Genomic DNA, 12,672 nt, shown 5'->3' with positions numbered 1-12,672 from the left:
GTGATAACTGAGACCAAGTCTAAAACGGGCTTTGTAAATGGTTTTAGTGATAACTGAGACCAAGTTTTAATGTATAAAAGATTTCAGGTGTCTCAGAAAACTAATATGAGAGAAGTGATCACTAAACACAACCCACAGCACAGCTGGTATGTGGCACAGAAAGCCACAAAGGATGACGACAAAAAGAAGACCTGTCAAGTGAGAAAGACAATGTCCGGTATGTAGATTATATGAAAATCTGTGTCAAAGAACTTTAGACAGATTTTAGTTCTTTTTTCCAATGCCTGAGTCATGCTATAGCATAGATATAGCACAGCATAGCATCAGCTGCACCTTTATTTTGAGTCTTGAGTTTGGACTTTATAGTTTTATAAGGGGGTGGGATGTAGCTCAGTGGTACAGCGCTTGCCCGCTGTGCAGTCGATCTATGATCGATTCCCATCAGTGGACCCATTGGGCTATTTCTCGTTTCAGCCAGTGCTCCACAACTGGTGTAACAAAGGCTGTGGTATGTACTATCCTGTTTGTGGGATGGTGCATATAAAAGATCCCTTGCTGCTAATCAAAAAGAGTAGCCCATGAAGTAGCAACAGCAGGTTTCCTCTCAATATCTGTGTGGTCCATAACTATATGTCTGACGCCATATAACCGTAAATAAAATGTGTTGAGTGCATTGTTAAATAAAACATTTCCTTCCTTTATAGTTTTATAAGTATGATCATCAGTCAGCATACAAGGCCAAGTCACAGGTTGTCTGAATCTGAAAGTGATCCATATTTAACCACATGACTATATGCCATTCTGCACTATGCTACAGCCATATAACTGTAAATAAAATGTGTTGAGTGCGTCGTTAAATAAAACATTTCCTTCCTTTATAGTTTTATAAGTATGATCATCAGTCAGCATACAAGGCCAAGTCACAGGTTGTCTGAATCTGAAAGTGATCCATATTTAACCACATGACTATATGCCATTCTGCACTATGCTACAGCCATATAACTGTAAATAAAATGTGTTGAGTGTGTCGTTAAATAAAACATTTCCTTCCTTTATAGTTTTATAAGTATGATCATCAGTCAGCATACAAGGCCAAGTCACAGGTTGTCTGAATCTGAAAGTGATCCATATTTAACCACATGACTATATGCCATTCTGCACTATGCTACAGCCATATAACTGTAAATAAAATGTGTTGAGTGTGTCGTTAAATAAAACATTTCCTTCCTTTATAGTTTTATAAGTATGATCATCAGTCAGCATACAAGGCCAAGTCACAGGTTGTCTGAATCTGAAAGTGATCCATATTTAACCACATGACTATATGCCATTCTGCACTATGCTACAGCCATATAACTGTAAATAAAATGTGTTGAGTGCGTCGTTAAATAAAACATTTCCTTCCTTTATAGTTTTATAAGTATGATCATCAGTCAGCATACAAGGCCAAGTCACAGGTTGTCTGAATCTGAAAGTGATCCATATTTAACCACATGACTATATGCCATTCTGCACTATGCTACAGCCATATAACTGTAAATAAAATGTGTTGAGTGCGTCGTTAAATAAAACATTTCCTTCCTTTATAGTTTTATAAGTATGATCATCAGTCAGCATACAAGGCCAAGTCACAGGTTGTCTGAATCTGAAAGTGATCCATATTTAACCACATGACTATATGCCATTCTGCACTATGCTACAGCCATATAACTGTAAATAAAATGTGTTGAGTGCGTCGTTAAATAAAACATTTCCTTCCTTTATAGTTTTATAAGTATGATCATCAGTCAGCATACAAGGCCAAGTCACAGGTTGTCTGAATCTGAAAGTGATCCATATTTAACCACATGACTATATGCCATTCTGCACTATGCTACAGCCATATAACTGTAAATAAAATGTGTTGAGTGCGTCGTTAAATAAAACATTTCCTTCCTTTATAGTTTTATAAGTATGATCATCAGTCAGCATACAAGGCCAAGTCACAGGTTGTCTGAATCTGAAAGTGATCCATATTTAACCACATGACTATATGCCATTCTGCACTATGCTACAGCCATATAACTGTAAATAAAATGTGTTGAGTGCGTCGTTAAATAAAACATTTCCTTCCTTTATAGTTTTATAAGTATGATCATCAGTCAGCATACAAGGCCAAGTCACAGGTTGTCTGAATCTGAAAGTGATCCATATTTAACCACATGACTATATGCCATTCTGCACTATGCTACAGCCATATAACTGTAAATAAAATGTGTTGAGTGCGTCGTTAAATAAAACATTTCCTTCCTTTATAGTTTTATAAGTATGATCATCAGTCAGCATACAAGGCCAAGTCACAGGTTGTCTGAATCTGAAAGTGATCCATATTTAACCACATGACTATATGCCATTCTGCACTATGCTACAGCCATATAACTGTAAATAAAATGTGTTGAGTGCGTCGTTAAATAAAACATTTCCTTCCTTTATAGTTTTATAAGTATGATCATCAGTCAGCATACAAGGCCAAGTCACAGGTTGTCTGAATCTGAAAGTGATCCATATTTAACCACATGACTATATGCCATTCTGCACTATGCTACAGCCATATAACTGTAAATAAAATGTGTTGAGTGCGTCGTTAAATAAAACATTTCCTTCCTTTATAGTTTTATAAGTATGATCATCAGTCAGCATACAAGGCCAAGTCACAGGTTGTCTGAATCTGAAAGTGATCCATATTTAACCACATGACTATATGCCATTCTGCACTATGCTACAGCCATATAACTGTAAATAAAATGTGTTGAGTGCGTCGTTAAATAAACATTTCCTTCCTTTATAGTTTTATAAGTATGATCATCAGTCAGCATACAAGGCCAAGTCACAGGTTGTCTGAATCTGAAAGTGATCCATATTTAACCACATGACTATATGCCATTCTGCACTATGCTACAGCCATATAACTGTAAATAAAATGTGTTGAGTGCGTCGTTAAATAAAACATTTCCTTCCTTTATAGTTTTATAAGTATGATCATCAGTCAGCATACAAGGCCAAGTCACAGGTTGTCTGAATCTGAAAGTGATCCATATTTAACCACATGACTATATGCCATTCTGCACTATGCTACAGCCATATAACTGTAAATAAAATGTGTTGAGTGCGTCGTTAAATAAAACATTTCCTTCCTTTATAGTTTTATAAGTATGATCATCAGTCAGCATACAAGGCCAAGTCACAGGTTGTCTGAATCTGAAAGTGATCCATATTTAACCACATGACTATATGCCATTCTGCACTATGCTACAGCCATATAACTGTAAATAAAATGTGTTGAGTGCGTCGTTAAATAAAACATTTCCTTCCTTTATAGTTTTATAAGTATGATCATCAGTCAGCATACAAGGCCAAGTCACAGGTTGTCTGAATCTGAAAGTGATCCATATTTAACCACATGACTATATGCCATTCTGCACTATGCTACAGCCATATAACTGTAAATAAAATGTGTTGAGTGCGTCGTTAAATAAAACATTTCCTTCCTTTATAGTTTTATAAGTATGATCATCAGTCAGCATACAAGGCCAAGTCACAGGTTGTCTGAATCTGAAAGTGATCCATATTTAACCACATGACTATATGCCATTCTGCACTATGCTACAGCCATATAACTGTAAATAAAATGTGTTGAGTGCGTCGTTAAATAAAACATTTCCTTCCTTTATAGTTTTATAAGTATGATCATCAGTCAGCATACAAGGCCAAGTCACAGGTTGTCTGTCTCTGAGATAATTGCTGATGTTGAGTAAGGTTTATAGCTCAGTGGTAAGATATGTCTGACATGAAACATGTCATATACGTATAGGACTGATCCCTCTCAGAGAATGTGCCCAGGACAGTCGTGCTTGAACCTTCAGTGGATGTAAGCACGAGTCAAATGGTGGACTGATTCATTGATAGACTCAGTTTATTCACTGAATTTTTTAACCAATTTCTCCAATGTAATATATATAGACAATGTCCGGTATGTAGATTATATGCATATATATATATCAGTGGTCATTAAAATGTTCATGAGAAATTAAACATTAAAAGCAGCTGTAAGTTCCTTCTCCCAGACTCTTAGTTCAGGGCTCTGTTATGTAGCGATCTTAGTGCTAAAATAACTTACGTGCCTAAATGCCATATGCATTTAAGGTGATTTTAGTTTTAAGATCACTTAGTAAAACAGGGTCCAGGGCCACATTCCACAAAGTGAACTTAGCACTAAGACTGCCTTAAGTGCATAACTATCTTATGCACTTAAGGTGATCTTAGTGCTAAGATAGCTTTGTGGAAAGTGGCCCAGATATATATATCACATAATTTACATGCCAATGACAAACAATGTGCCGGGTAATATTAAAAATATATATATTGTTTATGTCCCTCCAAATTAAAGGGGGTCACATAAGATCCGTCCATATATCAGATTATACAAAAATGTGGAATTGTATCCCATGAACACATTTCTAGTTAATACTGACAATTAATTGCATGTATGCAAACATGAACATTTATAGGGATATTATATTTGATTATTTTGCCTTAATAGTTTCCTTGTATTTTGTGAAAATTTTATCTCAACCATAAAAGGTAAAATGCCCTGACATGAAAGTAATAATTGACTTTTTTCCATTTTAGCTAGAGTTGTCTTTTCCTTGACAGAAATGGGCCTGTGGACAATACATGTAGGTACTATAACCGACTGTTTTCCATCTCTTTGACTGCCAGATTTGTCTTTCTTTTCAATGAGAGTCTACGGAGAACTTTTCCTCTTTTGATTTCATTGACGAGATTGTCCACAATTTTCTTGTCTTCTATTACTGTATCTCGATTCGAACCTGAAATTTTTTACAAAAATGCAATTTATCATATTTGTTTTGTAACAGTTCAAATACTGACATTACAATGATAAATTAACATGCATCTAAAATTATACAGTGAAGGAAACAGGGTTTTAAAAACTGGGGACAAATTTGGGGATGGTGACGGAAGGAAAATAAGTTATTATGGCTTGGCAACTGAACATTCTGTGTGTTCTCTTTGTCTCATTTTTAAATACTTTCAAACCAGTATATATATATATATATATATATATATATATATATATATATATATATTATATATATATATATATATGTAAAAATAATTAACAAGACTTCTGTAATGGCCACTGGATATATAACTGTCTTTACGTAAACACCACTTTAATTACCTATCTTCTGAAAACAAAGTTAATTGTTACGACACAACTAGAGAGAGAGAGTAATTTTAACATGCCCCTATACCACTAAGGTTTCAGGCATGTCCATCCCGGGCCCAGCCTCTGGATAGCCAGTGATCCGGTCCGAGACAGAAATGCAACTAGAGAGAGAGAGTAATTTTAACATGCCCCTATACCACTAAGGTTTCAGGCATGTCCATCCCGGGCCCAGCCTCTGGATAGCCAGTGATCCGGTCCGAGACAGAAATGCAACTAGAGAGAGAGAGTAATTTTAACATGCCCCTATACCACTAAGGTTTCAGGCATGTCCATCCCGGGCCCAGCCTCTGGATAGCCAGTGATCCGGTCCGAGACAGAAATGCAACTAGAGAGAGAGAGTAATTTTAACATGCCCCTATACCACTAAGGTTTCAGGCATGTCCATCCCGGGCCCAGCCTCTGGATAGCCAGTGATCCGGTCCGAGACAGAAATACAACTAGAGCACATTGATTTATTAATCATTGGCTATTTTTTCCATTAGTAGCAAGGGATCTTTTATATGCATCATCCCATATACAGGACAGCACATTCCATGACGTTTGATACACCAGTCATGGTACACTGGCTGGAATGAGTTTGCAAACAAATGCATAAGAAATGCAAATTAAGACAAATAAAACAAACTAAACAGAACTTACTTCTTCTTCTCTCTGCCAATTCTTCCTGAGTTTTTCTTCTTTTCTCTGCCTTTTCTGCCTGCTGTTTTCGTGATTCTAGTTCCTAAAATCAGAGATGTTAATGGATTATTTCAAAGTAATTAAAACCACAGACTTAGTTTAGTGAATAACCCTTCAGTCATTATGACCATACCTCAACACTTTAAAAAAGCATGAACAGTGTTTGCATCATTACTTTTAATATTTATTTTGATTCTCATTATGTTACAATAAAGGTTAAGAATCGAGTGAAATTCATTGAAATTTGTTTTATTATAAAAAAAAATTGTAATGAGACCATCAAAGATTGACATTGGCTTAGTGAGGAGGGTGGGAGACACACATCCCTTGTTTCTAGGTGGAGTAATTAAGGACACTAATTTAACAATAGTTTTTGCTAATTGTCCAAAAGACAACAAACCAGACAATATGTTGACATACAGTACCATGGTAGACAGCTTGCAGTGTATGGATTTAAGTTGGAAAGTAGAGTTTGGAAAACAGGACCATATTTAGCTTAAAATAACTAATGGGGAGAGGGGGGACACTAAAAGGAATTAGGCCACAATAATACAGGGTCTGTCTAGACTAAAATTGCACTGTCTTATAAACAAAAGATAACTTTTAACTGCCTCTCTGCCCTCACAAAGTATGGCTCAGAAAAATAATTTTGGAGGAGGATAAATATTAATATTATGTTTTACATGTGGATATTAAACACCCAAAGTATGCCACAAAGATGAACCATTCATATATCACACTAAGAATCAGGGCCATAGCTAGGATTTTTTATTGGTGGTGGGGGGGCAACTGAGTAGTTAATAGTCTAAAACACCTCAAACGGTTAAGAAGAGAAGTTTCTATGATTTTTTCCGGATTTTGCACCCCCACCCCCTCAGCTAGCTATGGCCCTGAGAATACATATAAGACAAAAGAACACGATACCTGTTGGCAAGCCTTCACTCTTTCACAAAACTCCCGGAAAGAATCTAGGAATTCATTGAGTCGGAAGTTCTGTTCATTCTCACAAAAGTGTTGAGCCAGTCGCTGAGTTAACTTTGCAAGTCTCTCAATGGCCTCTTCTACATCACCAATATCAGTATCAGCTTCCTGCAGTGGCAAACGGTTTTATTTACAAAGTCATTGTTTTACTGATGAAGGAAGGAAGGAAATATTTTATTTTATGACGCACTCAATACATTTTATTTACGGTTATATGGCATCAGATGTTTTACTGATGATGTCCAATTCAGGTTTATATTTGATCCTTAGTGAGAGCTAGACTGTAAATTAATCAGTATATACATAAGCAAAACCTCACATTCGGGCAAATATGATAGAGATATTTGGTCAAAATGTGCTAATCTAAGACCTTTTTACCATATATTTCCATCGCTCTACCCACAAAATTAGTTGTAATCCATGTAAAAAATATTTAAAATGTGTATTGATTCATTTGCAACCCTATATAGTGGTTTGGTTGTAATACTAATATGAATAAATGTTGTTATCCAGATTCAGGCATTTACGTTTAATTCCAGCCTGCCCCCTACAAAAATGGGAGCCCATGCATACATATTCATGTACATGCATTTATACCTAACAGCTGCTGATGGAAATTATGATTCATAACCACAGTTAAAAATCAGTGGTGTCATATATATATATATTGTATATTGTATTATCATCTTAGATTTCTGAAGATGTTCATAGTCAATGAAAACTCACTCAGTGTATTACTACATATCCACATTTTGATAATAAATAAATGATTACACTCACTTGTGTTTTATACATAATTGATGGAATACAAACAATTTACAACCTCATATAATAAATTCAATATACATGTACTAGTAACCAGCAGTTATAGCAGAGCCAAGATACTTACAAAATGAAATTGTGGTTGTATATTCAGGCCCATATACTCTGATCCAATGAGAATCAGGCATCTGAATTTTGTTTATTAATACTATTTAGGTTTTCATATCATATATTTTGATTAAATTAAAAAACAGGATGGATTTTAGATGTAGCGGTACTTTTTTCTTCTTTTTTTTGGCACCTGTACATTTGATTGGCTTAGACCTTTTATTAACTAAATGGTTCCACCGTCAAAAGCATATTGTTAGGTTGGGTGTTCTGGGGTTTCTTATTTTACACCAATATATGAGTACTAACCTCTAGAAAACAACCTATAGAATACATTAAAAATCTCTGTATTATGTTATACGTGTATACATCAGTAATGACTGCTAAAAAAACCATAATATAAAATCTCTATATTATGCCAATACTAACCTCGAGAAAATCATTGAACTTGTCTGTAACTTCACTCTCAGCATTTTGGAGCTGATTTTTTAACTTCTCTACATTGCTCTTCACCTGTTTGAATTCTGCCTTAATGTTGTCCAGACTGAATCTGCAAATAAAAAAATAAATGAAAGGAATGTTTAATTAATAATGTCTCAGCACATTTCTTAATCAGTTGTTGTTAGGTATGAGATATATGGTAACTACAACACTTGGTCTATAATAACCAAAATGTGTCAAGAAGATGGAATCAATTTTGTGACTAATCACACTACAGGACATAACTTTTAATCAATTGGCTTCATGTTAATTCTGTGGAATCAGGAAGGAAGGAAATGTTTTATTTAACAACGCACCGAACACATTTTAGTTATGGTTATATGGCGTCAGACATATGATTAAGGACCACACAGATTTTGAGAGAGGAAACCCGCTGTCGCCACTTTATGGGCTACTCTTTTCGATTAGCAGCAAGGTATCTTTTATATGCACCATCCCACAGACAGGGTAGTACATACCACGGCCTTTGATATACCAGTTGTGATGCACTGGCTGGAACTAGAAATAGCCCAATGGGTCCACCGATGGGGATCGATCCTAGACTCATTGAGCAAGCACTTTACCACTGGGCTACATCTCGCCCCTGTGTGGAATCCGATAACATTTCTATATTTCTGAAACATAAAAATGGTTTTGGCTAGCAGTGTCCTTTATTAACAAGGGCTCCAAATAATGGTGGGTCAACATAAACATAGTAGTTTTAAAAAAAAATGAAAGTTAAAAGTTTGTTTCGTTTAATGACATCACCAGAGCACATATATTCATTAATCATCGGCTATTGGATGGCAATGGTAAATGTGATGTCGTGTGACAATGTTTTAGCCATGAGATTTCCTGGGCTATAATAATGCACCAAGGGATCTTTTATATGCACTTTCCCACAGACAAGAAAGCACATACCACAGCCTTTGACCAGTTGTGGTGCACTGGTTGGAACGAGAAAAAACCAAATCAGTTGAATGTTTCCATCGATGTGGTTCGATCCTGCGACACAAGCACCTCAAGTGTGCACTCAACCAACTGAGCTAAATCCTGGGCCCCGGGCTATAATAAAATAACATTTGCTGTCTGTTATTCCGAACCTGGAGGCTTTCTGCAGGGGCTCCAGCAGGTCTTCCACGAAGCAGAGAGCGTTCTTGTTCTTCAGTTCCATCGTCTCCACCACGTGGTGCAGCAACGTCATCCTCGGGGTGTTCGACTTCATCATCACCATCTTGTTCAGCGAACTGATTCTGAATGCCAGGCAGTTTCCAGCATTACTACCCTAAAATATAGAATAATGTTATAATACAGGCAGTTTCCAGCATTTCTAAACTGTTAAACACAGAACAATGTTATAATACAGGCAGTTTCCACCATTACTACCCTGTAACACAGAATAATATTATAATACAGGTTTTAAAGGGTCATTCATAATCATCAACATTTTCACAAGGGTACAAACCATACTCTTTTTTTTCTTTTTCTTTTTTTTTTTTTTTGGGGGGGGGGGGTGACTCCAATCCTCTAAAAAGCATAAAATAAAAAATGCTGATTCTATAAGGAATTTTTTTATCAACCTTATTTTTTTGTACACTGGCATTAACCCCACACACCCTTATTTATGATTTATATGCTCGTGAAAATAGTGAAAATACTGAATGGCCGCTATGCAACTGATTCTGTTCAGATATTCTTTTTGATGTTTGAGATTACAAATCAGATACAGTTCAATTAAACCTGTATTTAGCAGCCATTAAGGCAACATGAAAATATGTCCTCTTTAAGACAGATGACTGCTTAATACAGGCCTTGATACAGTGGAATCTGGAGAATAGTAAGCATTACACTGTACCTTCTGAAAGTGGGCAAAATTTTCAGTTTTCTTAAAAGCCTTATACTGTCAATTTTCAGTAAATTCATCATAAATTCATTATAGGTTATGGAAATTTGGGCACTTACAGTGTTTAAGTGTGTGTACACAGAGGTAACAGAGATTTACAGAGGTGGATTTATGACATTTAATTTCAAATAAGATTTTCATAATATCTACTCAGCATTATGAATGGCACAGCTAATGGTATGAGATAGTTATTGTTTCTGACATATGCATTAAAATACATAAGGATTATGAAGCTGCCATTAACATATTCAAACCCATATTTCTGCACAAGACTGATTCCAAAAGACGTTATGATAAAGTTATCATGACACACTGTCAGATACTTTGTTTACAGTTCCAGATCTGTTTGTACAAGGATTGCCACTTTATAGTGCATGACTGGCCTTGGTGGTGTCATGGTTAAGCCATCGGATATAAGGCTGGTAGGTATGGGGTTCACAACCTGGTACCGGCTCCCACCCAAAGCGAGTTTTAATGACTCATTGGGAAGGTGTAAGGCCACTACACCCTCTTCTTTCTCACTAACCACTAACAATTAACAACTAACTGACTGTCCTAGACAGACAGCCTAGATAGCTGAGGTGTGTGACCAGGACAGCGTGCTTGAACCTTAATTGAATATAAGCATGAAAATAAGTTGAAATGAAATGAAATATAGTGTGTGCCAGTACAAGTGCTAAAAAAGCCTTTGTACAACTTCCATAAACAAAAGGATATGTTATGGCATACACCGATGTATATAGAAAAATATTTAAAAAAATTAAAGAACAAAATTAAAAAGTTATTTTTCAACTTAGGAATACAAATTTAAATAGTTATTAAAACTAGCAAAAGTCTTAGTATTTTTCGTTAATTAATTGTAGAAAAAAATCATAATAAAAACCCCTAATATTTTAATTTTACATTTTTTAAAATCAGGACCTATATTCACAAAACATCGTAAGTCTAGTTTTACACGTAAAAGTAAATCAACGACCGAAGAGCTATTCACGAAACAACGAAAACGTAAGTTACGTGTAAAGTTGGACGTAAATATAAGAGTGCCTCCGGTTACAACTAACGCTGCACGTATGTCGTGTATATATAATAAATCAAGCACGATTGCCGTCATTTACTATTATTTACGGAAATTGGCAACATTCCAATAACTGAAGCAGTTTGCGATGGCGAACGACCACGGATTGAACATATTTTTGATGGTGATCGAACGGATTTTTTCGACTCGGCCAATTTCTCCTGAGTTATCTTTTCCTTTTTAAGAAATGTCTTCAAGTTCGTACCAAAACGCGGATCCCCACCAGTACCAAAATGCCATGGTTCACGGTTCGCGATGTTATTGTTAGCAGACGACAAACAAAATTGCGTTTTGCGCATTTGTTATTTACCCGGTAGCCATCGTTTCTAATGTGTTTTTATTAATTACTCCAGTGAGAGTGTTAAATCGTAGATTTACGTCCAACTAAGTTACGTTTACATTTACGACCGTCTTTGAGAATAAGGTGCTTCTTGCACGTAAACGTAAATCTACGGCACACGTAAGTGCTAGTCGTAGACGTAAATTTACACCTTTTTGTGAATATGGGTCCAGATCTGCGTGGAATGAGATGAAGACTCTTGTATTGCTTTACAGAGGTTCCAGAAATGTGTTAACTTGGTGAGGAGTAAACTAAAAAGGCATCTCGGTGAGACCTAACAATAATAATACAAAGTTTGACATTTATACACAAAACTGACAAATACACACATTCAAGCCAAGTGGGTTCCTGTGTGGGACTAATGGCTAGTAGGTACTGGGTTCACATCCCACCCAGAACAAATTTTGATGCTTCAGTAGGGAAGAGTAAAGCCACTACAGTTTTTTTTTTTTTACTAACTACTAACAAATGTCCGGGACAGACAGTCCAGATAGCTGAGGTATGTGTCCAGGACAGCATGCTTGAACCTTAAATGGAGTAACAATTAGGACACAGACAGAGGGAGGAGACAGAGAATGAGAGAGAGATATATATGGAGGGTGGGAGCTAGAGAAAGAGGGATAAAGTGACAGAGAGGGAGAGAAATAAAGAAAGACATTCTTCAGTGCCTTGTTGTCCATGATGAAAACAGTTACCGGTACATATAACTTGCATCACTGAAATATTACCTCATTAAGGAAGTTCCCACAGTGCAGCACATATCTGAGGAAACTCTTCAGTGCCTTGTTGTCCATGATAAAAACAGTTATATATCACTGAAATATTATCTCATTAAGGAAGTTCCCACAGTGCAGCACATATCTGAGGAAACTCTTCAGTGCCTTGTTGTCCATGATAAAAACAGTTATATATCACTGAAATATTACCTCATTAAGGAAATTCCCACAGTGCAGCACATACCTGAGAAAACTCTTCAGTGCCTTGTTGTCCATGATAAAAACAGTTATATATCACAGAAATATTACCTCATTAAGGAAGTTCCCGCAGTGCAGCAC

The 12,672-nt window shown here is 36.1% G+C and overlaps 1 protein-coding gene across 1 annotated transcript in view; it reads right to left on the bottom strand.

The window, feature by feature from the left end:
- Positions 1 to 812: 812 nt before the first annotated feature.
- The window catches only part of LOC121374313 (inverted formin-2-like), a 63,063-nt gene continuing 51,203 nt past the window's right edge, over positions 813 to 12,672 (bottom strand). The window contains 5 exon segments of the mRNA XM_041501372.1: positions 813 to 4,868; positions 5,930 to 6,011; positions 6,893 to 7,057; positions 8,249 to 8,369; positions 9,403 to 9,584. Coding sequence (XP_041357306.1) covers positions 4,723 to 4,868; positions 5,930 to 6,011; positions 6,893 to 7,057; positions 8,249 to 8,369; positions 9,403 to 9,584 — 696 coding nt within the window. The 3' untranslated portion in view covers positions 813 to 4,722.

The sequence above is a fragment of the Gigantopelta aegis genome, chromosome 6 (genome assembly GCF_016097555.1).
Source record: "Gigantopelta aegis isolate Gae_Host chromosome 6, Gae_host_genome, whole genome shotgun sequence".
Lineage (NCBI taxonomy): Eukaryota > Metazoa > Mollusca > Gastropoda > Neomphalida > Peltospiridae > Gigantopelta > Gigantopelta aegis.
This window is presented reverse-complemented; position numbering and strand designations above follow the sequence as displayed.